Source organism: Pygocentrus nattereri, chromosome 16, assembly GCF_015220715.1.
Source record: "Pygocentrus nattereri isolate fPygNat1 chromosome 16, fPygNat1.pri, whole genome shotgun sequence".
Lineage (NCBI taxonomy): Eukaryota > Metazoa > Chordata > Actinopteri > Characiformes > Serrasalmidae > Pygocentrus > Pygocentrus nattereri.
This window is the reverse complement of record NC_051226.1, coordinates 17,296,491-17,314,436: the sequence shown is the minus strand read 5'-3', so window position 1 is coordinate 17,314,436 and position 17,946 is coordinate 17,296,491. Positions and strand designations below refer to the sequence as shown.

Below are 17,946 nucleotides of genomic sequence, written 5' to 3'. Positions count from 1 at the left end.
CCAAATCCGAGACCATGGTTCTCAGGGCGGGAAAAGGGCGGAGAGCTCTCTCTGGGTCGGGGATAAGCTCTTGCCTCAAGTGGAGGAGTTTAAGTATCTCGGGGTCTTGTTCACAAGTGATGGTAAAAGGGAGATTGACAGGTGGATTGGTGCTGGGTCAGCAGTGATGCGGGCTCTTTACCGGTCTGTTGTGGTAAAGAAAGATCTGAGCCAAAAGGCAAGGCTCTCGATTTACCGGTCGATCTATGTTCCCACCCTCACCTATGGTCATGAGCTTTGGGTAATGACCGAAAGAATGAGATTGCGAATACAAGCGGCTGAAATGAGTTTCCTCCACAGGGTGTCTGGACTCTCCCTTAGTGATAGGGTGAGAAGTTCGGTCATCTGGGAGGGACTCGGAGTAGAGCCACTGCTTCTCCAAGTCGAGAGGAGTCAGCTGAGGTGGTTCGGGCATGCCTCCTGGACGCCTCCCTTGGGAGGTGTCACAGGCAAGTCCACTCGGAAGGAGACCCCGGGGAAGACCCAGGACACGCTGGCGTGATTACATTGCCCAGCTGGCCTGGGAGCACCTCGGAATTCCCCTCAGTGAGCTAGTGGAAGTGTCTGGGGAAAGGGAGGTCTGGGCCTCATTGCTTAGGATGCTGCCCCCGCGATCCAAACTCCGGAAAATTGGAAGATAATGGATGGATGGATGGAAGGTTTCGTTTGTTTCCTTTGCGTTTTCCCCAGCATTCTTTGCTAGACTGAAAAGCCATTTTATAATCTTTCCACTTGTCAGAATGATTGTACAAAGGAAATGGGTAAATAAAGGCCAAGCAATAAAAATTAATGTAAAAAAGGAAATTAAAGAAAGTTAATAATAATAATATTGATATTTGACAATATAAATTGTCAACTGAAGGTGTTGTCATGATGATAAAATATTTTCCACCATTTACATTTAGTAATTTAGGCAGATATTTTAATCCAAGGAGATTTACGATGTAAGTGTGAACAGCAGAACTCAAACTGATTGGGAGAAAAAAAGACTAACAATACATAAAGAATCTTAATGGCGTTCTCACCTGGAAAAAAGATAGTCTTGTCCTAGTTTCAGTCTAGTGCAACTCATTAAATTGAAACATTCCACTAGTTTTCTAGTATCTGTTTTGATAATTTGTTGTGTTGTGTTCTTTTCTCTACAAACATCTATTTTCTGATATTCTAAACAATGTTTGTGTTTTTCCTTCAGGGCCCAAATTATTTTACACTCACTCTCTCGTTCTCCACATGTCTGTCTGGCTGCCCATTTTTCTGTCATTTCTATGGCCTGCGGAGAAAGTCAAACACTTTCCCCTCTTAGCTGTTGCAGATGACTTGTGCTCTTTAAGCTATTAGACAGCCTGGAGAGAGGAGGCAGAGAGACACAGCTTCCACCCCAGGGGTCAGACAGGCCAGTATGGCCACTGTCAACACAAGCACGTCAGACTGATATTAGAGCACACAGGGTAATTGCTATCTCAAGTGGAGCCACTTAGCAACACCTGGTCATTCTGCTAAAAAAGGTCAATGAAAGTAAGGGGAAAAAAACTAATTGAATGCAATTATAACACTTCATTGGACATATTGAAACAAAGAAGGCAGGCTCTGCCTCCCTCTCCCCCTTCATTCTCATCATAGGCCAGGAGAGCCTGGAATCTCCTCTCAGTTTGGAACGGTCAGCTGTTTATTTTTAGGCCAATATTAATGTGTTGATCAGCACCATCTGCGATTAATGGGCAGGCCATAGGAAATTACTTCTGCACAGTTAATGTTTCTGCCCGGATTTATGAGGCAGAGGAAATATTTTGTTGAAGTCTGCTTCTAGGTGACTGAGTGCCTTTATTTCTGCCTTACAGAGATCCAAAATAAAGATAAACTGCTCTAGATTTTCTCTCCCACAAATGATCATCTGGCTTTTCAGTCATTAAATGTGCAGCATTTTTCTTCCAGTGGCACTCTTTGGTACTCTTGCAGAATATTCAGGTCCGTCTCCAGTTTAGCAAGAGTTTTCTTTTACTACACTAGTACTACTTATTTAATGTAGGCTTTGTTGCTTTTTTATTATTGCTATCATTATTTTTAGTTTTTTCATGAAAACTAATCTGTTAACTTTCCCTTTGGCTGAGGTTCAAGTACTGTTTTATCTGCCAGCACAAAAGATGATGGTTGGCTGATATGTCCTGTACGTATTCGCATAGAAATCATTGAGAAGAGCCTCCTTTGTTATCTGCAGTCTGCAGTTGTACCGTCAGCATTGTTGATGCTCCAATCCCATGAGAAGTGTTCAATCTTGACCTGCCAGCCTCAGCCTTAGTATTTTAGCAGTGCTGCAGTATGCGCGCGTGTCTAGCCATGTGTGCATGTCCAGTCGCATTAATCATGTCACTGAGTTAGTCTTGTGTGTGTCTCGTAATGACACGGTGTCTCAGCTGGTGCAGTTAGGTGCTGATAGAGAAAGGATATGGCCTGTGAAATAACCCTGGGGGGAGGGGTCTCTTGCTGCGAATCTTTTGTTTGCCTCATCCTCTTCTCCTGTTTATATCAGCCTTTTGAAAACAGAGCACAATCTATGGATACTTTCTTATAGAGATGGCAATACAATCATTTAACTGTCTGTAGTACTTCAGTATTGCTTTTTTAATGATTCTCAGAATGTTTGTCACTTGCATAAGAAGCCTGTACTTCTACTGCCAAATCAAAATTCATAAACCTTGCTTGTAATTGACTCTGCAATACCGCCAGAGGTGGTACCAGTTACATATTTCTTGTGCACCTGTTTACAGGTCTATCCCTGACACCAGCATAGCAATAACTCACCAAAGCAAACAAATCATTTTCTGTCTGATAGATGTTACAAAACCATTTAATGCCATAAAGGCCACTGTCAAGTGTCCTGCTAGTTTGTGAAGGAATCCAAGTTCATCATGTGGATTTACATATTGAGGGTATAGCACATTATTAGACCCATTACATAGGAAACCCATTTTTCTTGCTTTCTTGAAATAAGGGTTTTGATGTACAATGTAAACATAGTTAAATTTCAAATAGAGATGTACAGTGATATTGAATTCATATTGGAATAGTCAGATGTTTGTTTTAGCCAAAATTGGCATACTACAGTTCAGATTTTACCAATATTTTGGCGGGGTTAAATAAGATGCAGACTGTGTCTGAATAGGAAATGTAATTTCTTTTGCATGACATTTCTTCCTCTTTTAGAAGATTCTTGCCTCAAAAGCTCTCAGTGCTAGCTGCTGAGGTAGGCTGTGTCATGAATGTGTGCAGAGCAAGGTAAATAGCTTTCATTACACCAGTGGAAATTTATTGGAGTTTTGCAAACTTTACAGACAAATGAGGCATGACCTACATAAGAGTATTGTTAATTCTACTCACAGTGAGCAACTACCAGAAATAAATTAGGGTAAATGGCATTTTGAGTGTAGCATTACTGATATTTTTAGGTGTTTGTGGGTACACAATTAAACAGGGGCCAGTTCTTGAAATGTCATCAGAGTAAAGGTCACGATATCCACATCTAGCTCATATTTTCCAAATGCCATTTTTTGTGTGGGTATTTATTGCATGTATTTTTAAGAATGCTCTCTGGGCTGAGTGAAATTTACTGCAGGGCTGTATTTGACTGCTGCATATATGTTTAACCCACCTGGTTTATGAAATAATGTTGTAGGATGCTCACATTGTGTTGAAACTCTTATAGAGTTGGCATGCTTGTTTGTTGGCAGAGCAGAAAATGCCATTCTTAAACCTGCACACTGATTAAGAAGGGAAGAGTGATTTGTCATTTGGAAACATGCTAAATTGTATGCTAAATTGTCAATGCAGTTAATTAGTCTAATAGTTCTGTACTATGCAACATTATTTTTAATGTGTGAAGGCTTTCTGTTTCTCTGAAGAGAATGCAAATAGCAAAGGCGAGGTTGTTTGTACGGAAAGATTACCATTTGCCATTTTATTATGCTTCTGGATGTTTACAGACGTCAGCAGTCAACTTTTTGCATATAGCAAACCCCATTGATCAAAAGCAGAAATAAGAGGGTTTTTAATGGACAGTTCATAGAGTAGATAGTATTGGTTTAAAGTCCCAGGGAATGCAATGTAAAATACTAAAAATGTTGGTATGATTCTAAAATCGAGGATTGTGTTAAACATCTGACAAAGTTTGATTGTAAATAGAAAAGAAAAATGTGATACAATTGCTTAACAACTGCAAACTGGATGGGCATGGTCTAATACTCTAAAGAGCATGCTTGGCTGACATCGCTCAGTCCAGCTTTCCCAGCCTGCTATGGCATTCAAACAGGATTAAACACAATACTTCAAGTGGTGAGAAGTTAGTAAACAGGTTCTGCATATGCAGGTCATTTCGCAGACATTGGGAAGTTTTTTTTTTTTTTTTTTTTTTATGTGTTTTATGTGTGCCAAGAATAAAACATGGATTATAGTTCTCTGGACTTTACAGAACAAATAATGCTATTCTTATACTTTTATTTAGAAGTATAAGCAATAAGTGAATTATTAGTTGGCACAGTAGTGGTGCATTAATTTTTTCAGATATAAATGAACGGACTATAAATGAACTAATCAGTCACAATCACGCTTCTTGAAAAATATCAATGAACAAAATACAACTTGGTGTATTCATACGTTATTTTTAAAATAATTATTTGCTAGGCCACCAATCCTGCCGTGCAGATGTTTGACGATACCACGACAACAGTGGTAGCTTCAAAGGTTTTTTTTTTGTCCAGCCTAACAACCAATCTTGGGGAACCTCTGAATCATTATCTAAAGCAAAATGCTCTGCGCACCACTTTTTGCTACAGTGAGAGAGAATAAATTTGTTTGCTTTAGCACTGCTTGACTTATGTGAGAGCTGTAATCAAACTCGCATTAGCCCAGATCCTTGTTTCATAAGCAGATTTCTAATTTGTTACCCTCCTCCGTGAGATTTAATGCTATCCTCTTGGCTCAATCTCCTGTCAGGTCTAAATCCTGTCAAAGTTAACTTCCTTAGTTGCATCATCATATGAGGTGGTGTATTTGGCCCTTGCCCCTGCACTGAAAAACTGCCATCCAGCTTCGTGGGCACAAAGCACTCAAATACATAACAGCACTACTGGACAGAAATACCATTTGGCCCATTTTGTTGTCATGGATGTAGGAGTGCATTCTATAATTGCATGCCTGCTCCTCTGCAGGGTCTTTTTCAATTTTGTTTGTGCTGGAAGATTTTAGCTCAGGAATGCTGATTTATATATTCAGTTGCCACTTTCATTACTAGTCTTTTATAGTTGCGATATAGTGTGTTCAGCTGTTTTCACTCTTTCAGCTCATTCAGCTATATGACCTTTCTTTGAATATCCTTTACAAGTATGATTGGTGAAATCATGTGAGGATTAAAGCATGCAGGTCTTTGGTGATAGGAATTAGGTCACTATTGGATTATGATTTTATGATATTTATAGTTGTTCAGAGAGCATGGTTTATTTTTTTTTGCTTGTTTTTTTTTATTCATATCTACGATATGGGGCTCTATTTATAAGTCATACATGCTGTCTATGTCCAAGAGGTATATAGAAAACTATTGTAGTGTCATCTCTGCTTTCAACACACCAGATGAGGCTGAACAGCTAACTGACATGTCTTTCGCAAGTGTGAAATATATGTATTAGAAAAATTCCTGTAGCATATCTTGTTTTGGTCACTTGTCTTTAATATCTGCGTTCTTCCAAAAAGTCTAGTATTTCCCTCTCCCTCAAATTATTTTTGCCTTCTTAACTTTGTGATCTGTATTGAAGCATAGACTTTTGTAGGAATGTGACTTCCTTCAAGAAAGTCCCTTTGATATTCATCCGTTTTAGCTGAATAATTAACTTCATGAATTCCCACCGAACATCTCAGCTTAGAAATGACATAACATATAGGAAATGACATACCTCTGTAAAATCACTAATCTCTTAATCATACACCCTCTTTGTCTTTCTGCTAGGACATGGTGTTTTCTTTAATCCTTTCGCAAATGACACGGTATATGAAATTGATTAAGGGAAGGTTACAACAGTTTTGAAATCATCTTCACATTTCAGCTGCTCTTCTTTAGCTCTCATTTATTTTTGTCTTCACTCTGAAATCATTCTACGATAATGTACTCTACATCTCTCACAAATGCACGTGATACAAGTCATGTGTCGTGGGGGGTGGGGCTTAAAAATATTTTTCCAAAATAACAGGTGCTGGGGAGAGATTTCTTTATTATACAGGTCAAATAGCCTGGCTCTTATTCTCCTGGTGGCTGCTCTGTGTCTTGATGCCCCTCCAGTAAAGTTTTTTTTTTTAATCGTCCTCAGATGGGTTTGCAGGACTGATGCCATTTTGCTGGAACAGATTTCTGCTGTGGCACATTTTAGTCTCCCTTGCATGCTTGTGACTTACCATGACCTCTGCCTCAGGTTTTTACCTCATATCAGAAGCCATGTTGTTCCAGTTGGGTGAAAGATGGCCAAGTCTATTACAGCCTGAATGTCCTTCCTTGGGGTTACCTCTTCAGCCCTGCCTTAATGAGCTGACCTTCAGCTTGCAGTGAGCTACAGCACTTGCCTGGCCAGCTGGACCAATCTCATGGAGTACTGGTCTCATGAAAAGAACATCTAATGAAAAGCAGCCTGAGCTGGGGTATGAGTAATCCACAAGCTCTTTGCTCTTAATATTGGTCTATTTGTTGACTTTCAATGGTTTGTAGAGGGATATTGCATACTTGTTTATCGTCTTTATGGCTGCAGACCTATTGTTCCTTATTAACCAGGTCGCTAGATGCACCTTTGCCCAGGGAGAGAGTTGCATTAGTCTGTGTCACTTTATTCCTTTCCGTCTATCCCATATCACTCCCAGAGGGGAGAAGCAAGAGAGTGAGGACACATGCTGGAGAAGTACTCTGGGCTGCTGCAAGAGAAGTCCCCTACTTCCACTGCGATCTCCACTGTTTCTTTTGGCGCACCAGTCCTGTGCTTTGTCTCTTGGACTGTACCAGTGGGAGAGACTGGGGGGGGGGGTGTTGGAAGTTGTAGAGAAGGGGGAGGCTGTAGCAGGAAGGGAATGAAAGGCAGGAGGAGGGTAATAGAGCATGTGGTAAAAGGACAGGCACCGGATTGGTGCAGAACTGCTTTTTTTTTAACCATCAACCTCTGTTTAGTCGTACCTCCTTTGGCCGGTAATTTGGACACACGTTTTTTTCTCTACTCCTGAAAACCAGCCAGGAAGAGGACATAGAGTGACAGTATGGGCGCATCAGCAGGGTGATGGGATAAACAAAACGATGGAGCTCAGAAACCACAGAAGTCTTGTGGAATCCACTGAACAGTCAGCCAGCCACCACTGTGTTGTGTCTGGTTGTGTGAACGCAGTCGTGGGAGGACCTTATTTACTGTGCTTTTACTACTGTGCTAGGACAGAGCTCTAAAGGGGCAACACTACTGACATCTGTGTTCTCCTGAGTGGATTTGTGCTGAACCAAAACGGGTCTTACTCTCTCACACACCACACTCCTGCTGAGTGATGGAGCTGGAAGGCAGGCTGGGGGGAGGATGGCTTGAGCATTGAGGAGTACAGCTCAGTATCGAGCCCCCAGTGTGCGGCCAGCGTCTCTGCGTGAACAAAAGACCGTCTGCCTTAATCAGTGCAGACAGGACGCTGCATCTCTGTGAGTGCTACCATGCTCTCTCTCTCGTTCTTTCCTTTTCTCTGCCCTCTTGCCTTTCCCTCTCTTTCTTTTTCTTCTGTTTTTGCTTTGTGGATTTTATGCCCTTGTGCTTGTGTTGCATTCAAGTGTGGCAGCACTTTCTGTCTAAAGGCTACAGTGTGCTGTCATTTCTCACTTAACTATCTAGTGAATCTTGTCTTACTAGTGACATTAACCAGCACTCTGCAGCCTTTCACTGCAGAGCAGGATAGAATTTATGCTTGTGCTCTACTTGATGTGCTTTAACTTCTTTAGCAACAAGATCATCTTTATAATTTCCAGTTGTTTAAGTTGCTGTATTTCTGTGTTGCAGGTGGGCTCTTCTCACAAATGTAAGCATTTTGTCCCATAAAGTTTCAGTGTGAAGTCCTTCTGGTGCTGATATCAGAGTACACGTGCAACAGTATGATGGGTGCAACCCACCAAGCAAAAGCACTTTATCATTTTCATTATTAGCTAGACTCCTAATCCCTGTGGTCACAGGGAAAATATCTACTTCGATATAGCACTTGTTCGGTTTATGGTCCTGACACTTGTAGTGGAACATTTTTCCCTGTGCTTTCTGGAACAAATGCATTAGCAAGCTGTAGTTTCACAGTAGTAGTATTGAGCTCTTTTGGATAACTAGGTCATTTGTTCTCAGATTGCCTAGTGTTTTTAGAAGAACCACACTGGCACATAAATTGTGTGATGATTGCCATAGCTCAGCCAGCCAAACCTGCAGTTTTCTTAATGAACCAAGCTCTAATGGGTGAAATAAAACACTACCATGTGTTCCCTGCAATGCTTTGAAATGTATCCTGATCCCTGCTTCAGCTGTTAGACCACCCTTTTCCCATGTACGTGCTAGCAGCTTAAACTTTTACCTCTAGCAGAGAAACCAACGGCAGTCTGTTTTAGTTTCATATTTGAACATGGGACAGTGAACGAGGGGCAAACAGGAATGACTATGGAATGAGATTTTCAGCATGAGACAGTCACAACTACTGCCAAGACAGATAAAGTTTCACACACACTCGTATGGGGCTGCTATTTTAAAAGGTTTGCCTGTGCAACACTGGGTGCACAGTCCTCTCACACTAAAGAAAAGGTTGCTGGAGAGTGCTAAAAGGGCTTTTGAAGCTGGATAGAGTTTAATAGAAACTGTGTGGGGTGTCACTTCTGAGAGTGAGAATCAGTAACTGATCTCTAAGATCTCAGTCACTGGTATTTAACTATACATAGCAGTGCTGGCTGGTATAAAATTCTCATGATCCTTTCCAAATTTATCATGGTTCTGTAGTAAGTAATGATATTTAAAATCTCATTTATAAAGGTAGTGTACCCATTGTCTTACAAGCCAGAGTTAGCTTGTTTTGATCAGATTTAGTCCTAATATTATATTAAAGAAAACCAGTGTTGTGAATAGAAAGCACATCTCCACAAAGGACGCATACTATTTTCTTTTTATGCATTTCAAACTATTCTTTATAAACAGAAGCACTGAACATTTGAACATAAAATGCAGTTAAATGGGAATTACACTCTTTACCCCAAAATGTCTTCATGTAGTTCATGAAGATGTGAGCCAAGTCATTTGGAATGGTTTCATGTTAAATGCTCTGTTTTAGAGAAACAGGAAGTTATGGAAGGTAGCTTCTAAAAGCTGCCTCACAAAGTTATTAGAGGAAATAGTTCTGACTCCATTGCTTGATGCTGGAGACATTGTTTTATGGTAATTTTGAGGCAAGATTTTGCAATATAAGTATGATTTAAAATTCTTTAGTGGCAGACAGGTAAATGCAAAAAGTTTTAAGGCAAATAAAGAAAATATTTTTTTTATTTATATATTTATTTATTTGTTTTTTCCACTATTTTACACATTTTTTCCCATTTTACACATTGACCATTTTGTATAGAAATGTATTTTATGTATTTATAATATATATTATATATTTTGTATAATGTATTTCAATGTATTCAGAGGTACTGCTATTTTATGAACAGTTCATGTAAAATTAGCTTATTTTGAAAAGAAAAGATGTTGCTATCATAACCACTGTCAGAAAATCTTAGCCCTTAAGTTTCTCTAGAATAATGCATTTCTCATCAAACCATTCTGAATTACATTGTTTACATCTGAATGACTGACTGAATTATGCAAAAAGTTTGAAAAGTGGTGTAATTCCCCTTTAAAAATTTGTGCCCTTCAATACCATGTAACACAGTCTATACTGTTTTGTGACACCATTACAATAAAATACAAGAATAACGTTAAAGGTGATATATTGACACTATTAGATACTGTAAGGAACGGTTTGCCACATTTATGTCTTCTTTTAATGACTGAGATTGGTGGTTTTCCATTGTTTTGTGAATGCTGAAAGGCCCCTGGAGATTTTATTTTATATGGACCCAATTCACACAAAAATCCTAGTGAAGGTTTAAATGGCTTTTCCCAAATATTTCAACATGCTTGTAGAAGCTCCAAGTGCTTGATTAAATAATAAGATGTTATGTATTATGATTCAAAATTGACCACATTTGTGTCACCACATCATCCAGGAGCTTGACAATCACAGTTGGAGGTTTCCTTTGTACATGGAGGGATAGAACTCTGCTTGAGAGCAGTTACTGAAATAGGTAGATAGAGTTTTTAGTTCATCTTTAAATGCAGCTCTCACCAATCACGTAGCGTGAGCAGACCCATCTGAGCCACAGCAGTAATAATGTGTCAGTCACAGTGCAATGCAGAGCAGTCCCCTCCAGGCACAAAGGACAGTTGGTACCATTCACACACAGACACATGCACACATACACACACACACACAATCATGAGGATAGGCTGAAAAGACCCCTATGCAGACACCCTGTACTATGTACTGCTTCTGTTGATGGGTTACAAAGTTAAAACAGGTACTGCTTCTGAAAATGGATACACCATGAAAACACACTCAGAGTGACTCTTTCTGATGGTCTATTTCACTGGTGGGTGGGTGAGTGGTTGTTTGTTCTAATGGCCTTTAGGTAGATGTGAAATTGCTAGGTGAGTTATGTGTCAGTACTTTATTTAAAAATGTGCCCTGCAATGTTAATATATGCATTAATTCACTCAGATTTCCATACATTCTGCACAAGGTGGCTGAACACAATTTAGTACAATTAATGCTGGTCTGTATATTAGAATACAGGAGGTGGGAGAAAGTAACATTTCAGTGACGTTAAGGACAGTGTAGCTACCATAATGTGGTAGTAGTTCAATAATGAATAATAAGTTCTAAGGCTCCAGACTAATGGTATCCAGTTGGCTAAGGAAACATAAAAACAATACATAAGATAATGTAAATCTGTATAAGGATGAAAATGTGAAAAGTGAAAATGTGTGCAACACCTAAAATTTGTAAAATACACGATCAGAAGTGTGCCAGTCGTTCATGCCATGTTATGCCAGCCATAAACATATTAGTGTTTAATGCAGAAACCGCTAGCCAGTGATGCTTCAGGTAGAAAATGCAGTATTAAATCACTAAATGTGTGCTACATTTGAGAAAGTAGGAAAAGTGATGATTTGAAAAAAAAATGCCAGTAAATGATAAATGAAGTAATATAAAAAGACATTTGTAAATAAAAAGTTAAATTCAACAATTTCAACTGGGAAATAAATTTCACGTAAACATGGTCGTTAGATTAGCTGATTAATCAGAAAAATGTACAAAAGTAATCATTAATTGTGACCCTAGTATAAATAATTTTTCGACTCAGTTTTTTGTAATAGATTTTGTAATGTGTTGTTAAAAGATGAAATGTCATGATTTAAAGAATCACTTCTTAAAGAAACATAATCAAAGAGATATGCACTCCTAGAAAGGGCTTCTTTAGTTTCTGGTTTTGTACTGCAGCAGCATATGAAAAGGATGCCAAAAGAAGAGCTGTGATTTGATGGTCTGATTATTCAGTGTGATTCATGCAAAATTATGTAATCATAGACAGTTAATGATGTCATTACTCTGAGCGTGTGGCAAACTATTGCTTCCTTTGTGAACCAGGTTTGTACATTGAAGGCCACATTACTTTGTGTTGGTGCTTTTCTTTCTGACTGATTTGCCACGCGTGATTTGATTTGTGTGCACTTGGAACTGTCAGTCAGCACTGAATGGCAATAAACTGTGTAATTCACCTGCCATGCTGGTTTAACGCAGCTGCAGTAATTCCACTTATCTCCATCTATTATTCATAGTATGTGGGCAATATGCTCAGCTGGTGACAAATCACCCTAACACCCCTTCAACCTTGTAGCACCTTTCTTAAACAGAGAAATAGCAAAGTGCTCTAAATATAGCTTTAGCAAAGGACAAGAGAGTGTGAAATGGCTAATGCATCATTTGCAACCAGTGCTTTAAAATTCAGACATAACCTTCTTCTGATTTATTTCTTAATCTCTTTGCCTCTCTATGTTTTTACAGCTCAGCCTCGCAGAAGAGCACTTTGAAGTGACCCGGAATGGCCTGGAGTCGAAAGAGCTGGTGTACCTGGTCCAGATCTACTGTCAGGTGTGTCTATATTTCTCTGTAGTATTCCTGTAATATGCCTTTTTCCATTAAGCAGCTTTTCCATACATCACAGTGAACTGCAAATACACAAATGCTTGGATGGTAATAGACCACAAACCAGCATCTGATGCTGCATGGAACTGATCAGTATGGTCAGACTGATAGGAGGGACGTTTAGGAAAAGAAAAGCTGTTGGGGCTGACAATTTAATAACGCTAAACAAATACACAATAACGTAGATGTATAAGAATTGTTATTGCTGGAATGATTGGATTGAGTTACTTTAAAGGTGTTTTGTATGTAAAATACTTTTATGCCAACTGATTCTGAAAGAACATTTTACAGACTAAATTCTCCAAACACTGCTTAACATCTTTAATCAACTGCTCACTGTAAAATAAAAGAATAGGTTTTGGTTTCCTAAAATAGTGGGAAAAAGATAGATAATAATAGATAATAGTGAAAATATGTATTATCTATCTATTTTTCAAACAGTGAAAATGTAGAAAATCTGAAAACATGCCCCAGCCTTTTCTTTTAGTGTGTTGAACAGAGTGTAGAGTGTCAGGTTATTCTAATTTAAAAAAAATTAAACTCGCACAGCTTTCCACTTACACCAGTTGTTGTCAATCAGCAGTCATTAAGTTCGGTGTTCAAATTTTGATTCTTTAGTTTGGAACTGGAGGCTAACATTGCTGTAACATATTAGAAGTCAATAATCACCCAAGTATCCCCTGTAAATACATCCCCAACTTCTCTCAACCCACACAAACCACATCTAGGTCTTCATTAAGACCACGCAGATGTGTAGTCAATGTGATTTAAGGACTGTAAAAATAAATAAAACATCCTCTGATTCATTTTTGCATGCATGCACATCGCTGAGGCATATGGTTGCCATGGATTACGCTGATGATTTTTGTTTTTATAAACAACTGTTCATTTTCAGTTTGAAAACTGAAGATGGATGTTTATATATAGAAATAACTGAAATTGACAGTAGATCATACTTTGTTCTAAACTGCACCAATAAATCTCTGCAACCTTAATGAAGACCTGAGTGTTTGTTAGCAAGTTGCAAAAAGTATGGAAAGACTTTCAGAAAAAGCCTCTTCATGCACTTGCTTAAGTGCTAACAACTCTCATCCTAACCTTGACATCTCTGTGGAAAAATGTGGCTTGAGTATGTGAGCATTTGTGGAAATTCCACCAATTACCTTCAGTGTGTGAGAAGAGACCTAAATCCACAGCCCTGCTGCTGTTGCAGAAGAAAGGTGGTGGTGTGGCCCTGGTCCAGAGCCCTTGCACAGAAAGAGCCCAGATATACAGGAAGACCACTTTAGTTCCACATACTCTCAAAGCAGGAGTCCCAAGCAAATAACTGCTCCAGAAGTTCCATATGAAACAAAATGGGAGCAAAAGAATAAGGCACCGTGGGCCGCACTCCTCTATTTATTTTCCTAGCAGCTGTGCGAGCTTTGCAGCAGGCCAGGCTCTGTGGCACATTTTTTTTTTGTCCCCCCGCCGTGGCTCTAGTTCAGACGAATCTTTTAAGACCGTATCAAAGGCACTGAGGTTTTGTGTTGCCTTGGATTTGTAGGTTGGAGGTTTGACAGTGATGTGGAGTGAGGAATCTGATCTGTTCAAATTCCAAAGGTTAATGGAGGAAAAAGACACAAAACATCACTTTAAAAGATGGGTCATAAATTGGTGGGGTAAGCTCCTAATTCAATGAGCAACATTTTACTTCAGCTGCCTTTTAAGATCATGCTGCATAATCTGAATTCATAAGGCTGTTTGTCCTCTGTAATGCTACTATTTTGCCCCTAGCTAAATAATGAAACCAGAAAACATTTGCATGCTGCAGTCAGTCATGAATTTAGAAAACATGAAGGTTGTTCACCAAAGGACTTTGAGAGGAGTTTGTCTGTACTTGATGGTGCTCTGTGGGTCTGCAGGCATGCAGGGTACAGGACTTTATGGTGGGCTCAGAGCCAGACTCGAGAAACCTGCCAGGATGATGAATGTCTCACACAGGACAGCAACAAATGTGGTCGGGCAGAATGGATCTGCAGTTTTTTTTATTACCATGAGACAGAGAGTGGTTTGACAATTATGGTGCTTGTAGTAGATGCTATGGTGCCAGGATCAGTATAAGTATTATCTTGTGTATATACTTAAATCTCACCTCAAGAGTTTTTTCTTCTATATCTGAACTCTGTCCATCATTAATGGAGGCTCTGAGGATGCTCTTAAATGGAGTGATATTTCTATTAGTGTATACGTTAGTGTTCGATGTCTCTAGGGAGACATCCCCCAAAAGTTCAGTGGCCTGAACTCAAAAAGTGGCTGAATTGCTCCTGGTAAGGATTTACAGTAGATTTGTTTTAGCGTCAGTTCATATACTGGGTGATGTAAAAACTCAAGCAATGTGGTTCAGCAAGAATTGAAGCAGGGCCGTGTTGCTGTGGTGATGTTTCAGGGACTGTGGTGATGTTTGTGATTCAGTACTTCCTAAAATTCAGTGCAGAGATATAAGATCTTTTCATCTGTGTTTTTCTGTGATTATGCTAGGAATAAGTGTGGTTACATGAGTATGGATGTATTACTTGAGTGTAGATTTATTAACCATTTTTATTAGTTTACCCTTTGCCTGTTTAGATTCACATTCTTTAATGAGTACACAGAAATGGTAGAATTCATTTTTGAATACAAACCGGCCTTATCAAACAGTTTCAATGCAAATACATTGCCTTTTATTATTAACCATGTAATGTAAAACTACAGAAAATGCAGACAAGAGAGCTATATTTTGCATAAAGTGACAGATTTGTACAGTGTAAATTGTACTGTTCCAGGTGCTGTTCTGTGTGTCAGCTGTATTATGCTAAATCAACATGAATAGTCAGATTGCAAATCACCAGTTAGATTACATGCATTAAAGGAATATTAAACTTTTTGTATTTTTTTTTCTTTTCTAGAAGTCTAAAATATTTTCTCTGTTTGATACTGCTTGTTTAAAAATGTAGATGTTTGAATAGCAAAAATAGTTCACCCATTCCTATTCTGCACACCATCCCAACATATTCCTGTTCATGAGTATAACCTAGAACCACCCTCACTGTGAGGAAACCTTGTGTGACACAGTGAATATTCATTTTCAGTTCTACTGCCTTGGTTTGTCTGGTCACAGCCATGTGTCCTCATTGTTTTTTACTCTCTATGTGCTAGCTGTTGCAGTGAGAGAACCTAAAGCAGATAGAAAACTACTGTGACATCTGTGGTGATTGCTGTGTGGTCGTTGCAGTAGTGCACTGTCCTGCTGGGCCCTAAGCCAAAGGCTAAGCCCTTTATTTACCCAGCACTAAAAGGAATGTGAGAGCATGATTTTTTTTGTGAAAGGTTTTATGGATAAGGAGCGCATGAACACCTACATCACAATGCATGTTTGTTTACCTGTCAAGTATGTGACCCTGTCCTGCCACTTCACAGGGACGAAGCTGGATCGTGAGGCGAAGTTATGAAGACTTTAGGGTGCTGGACAAGCATCTCCATCTCTGTATCTATGACCGACGGTTCTCTCAGCTACCAGAGCTGCCTCGATTTGACAGCTTGAGGGAAAGAGCAGAGGTAAGACACATGTGGGCATTTTGATGCTTCCGGTATGTGCTTGTCTAGTCAGAATTTTTATAAACTGAACAAATATTCTGTTAATATTTTAAATAAAAAATAAATAAATATAGAGCTCAAAACTTAGTTGGATTTCCAAATTAACACATACTCTTTACATACCTGAAGGCCATGAGACTGAGGCTTTAGTATTATTTAGAAACCAGTTGCTAGGTTTGCCTAGTTCACTATGTTATCCTTAACTAATTGTTGATAGTGCTAAGTAAAAACAATACTCCGTTAGGTCAACAATAATAGAGGTGTGAACTCAAGTTTGATGAGAGTCACGAATTTGATAACTTGACAAACTTGAGAAAAATTTGCAACTTGACTCAGACTTGATGCTCTGACTTAAGTCTCATGGCTTAGACTCCAGACCCAAAGTGGAAGAAACGTAAGGAGGCATCTGACTGTAGACAGGACTCTACACAGTGGGTTTGTTTTATTTGAATGGATTTCTTTCCTGCTGTTTGAGTTCGTCTCTGTAAGCTAGAAATGCAACATCAGTGGCATCAGTAATCTTGCTGAAGGATTTTAACAGCTTCTGCAGGTAAAATAAGCACAACATTCACAACATTCAAAAGACTGAATTTGACTTATTTGCTAGCTTCTTATTCCAATTCCATCTTAAACGGTGCAGCAGTTACATTCTGCTGCCTGACTGCTGCTCCGTTTAAGGTGGTATGGAAACGGATACAAAATGTCAGCTTCAGCTTTGTACATTCACTGTCATTTTGCTGTCTTTTCTGTAAAATTTGGTCCGCTCTGTCATTTTGTTTACTGTTGTCTAAATTCAGTTTAAAGTAGCGGCTGTTTTTACTTTGCTGATGCATGAAAATTATCTGCAACTATTTTAATTAAGTTTAATAGTACTTTGAAAATTCTTTTCATGTGTAGTTGTGCTGCTCTCTGTGTGTACCATCATCATCAGTTATGGTTATTTAGATTTTGTCTTTTATTTGACAAGATTATAATATATATATATATATATATATATATATATATATATATATATATATATATATATATATATATATATATATATATACATACACACACACACACACACATACAGCCACACACTACTAACATGCTGTCTTTACCAGGCTGTATTACTGTTACTATCTTTTTGGTTTTCAGTATTGGAAAGGCCTTATTTAATTATCTGACAAATGCATACTCCCTTTTTACAACTTCTATTTTGCACCATGACCAAATGTATTAGATGCCCAGATAAAAATCTAATGACAGAGATTTATGAACATTAGCATTGTGGGCTCATAACAATATTTTTTTCAATGATTGCCTGAAAATGCCTGGAGAATACTCATGACTGACCACTACACAGCATTCAAAATGAAACTAATTTATAGATTATAGGCTATTAAAGATATCTGTTAATGCCCTTTGCCAGCCGGAGAAGTTGAAGTTGATGTTATGCACTGCCCTTACCCCTCCCAAGAGGCCAGTGAACTGTTTTGGACTGTAAGCTTTTAACAGTAATGGTGAGTTGTTTGCACTGTGTGCACTTATACTAGATGGCCTGCCTCACCTCCAAAGCTCTGAGCATTTTAAGTCATCTGTGAGGCAAGTGTTGGGGCTGGGTTGGTTAATAGCATTTAATGGTTTGTGATGTAGCGGCAGTCAGATGTCTCTGTATGTCTCTGTGGACTTTTTGTCTTTGGAAAGCCTCTTCTCCTTGCTGTATTGGGCTTTTTCTCCATGTGTTTGCCTGAGAAGTATACTTGAACTATAGCATATTTTCACAGCTAAATCGATCCACTTTTAAGATAGAGTGGCTCTTAATGCTGCCCATAATAGTTAGCCGTAATGGAGGCTCTTTCTTTTTCTGCCACTAAGTGGGGGCTCTCCTGTGTAATCAGCTGCTCTATGCCCACCCAACACTCTGCACCATTACGAGAAAAGAGCTCCCAAGGTCATGGTACATCTATGGGCATGAGCATGGGTACT

The 17,946-nt window shown here is 39.0% G+C and overlaps 1 protein-coding gene across 6 annotated transcripts in view; it reads left to right on the top strand.

Moving 5' to 3' along the window:
* arhgap32b (Rho GTPase activating protein 32b) overlaps positions 1-17,946 on the top strand; it is a 102,886-nt gene that overhangs the window by 57,707 nt on the left and 27,233 nt on the right. For 3 of the 6 annotated variants that reach the window (XM_017698549.2, XM_017698551.2, XM_017698550.2), the window contains exons 6-7: positions 12,220-12,306; positions 15,799-15,936. In XM_017698549.2, the coding sequence (XP_017554038.1) occupies positions 12,220-12,306; positions 15,799-15,936 (225 nt within the window). Of the gene's footprint in view, positions 1-7,187; positions 7,739-8,090; positions 8,110-10,694; positions 10,753-12,219; positions 12,307-15,798; positions 15,937-17,946 lie in introns of those variants that run through there. The other 3 variants (XM_017698553.2, XM_037545762.1, XM_037545761.1) reach the window with 3 other exon arrangements.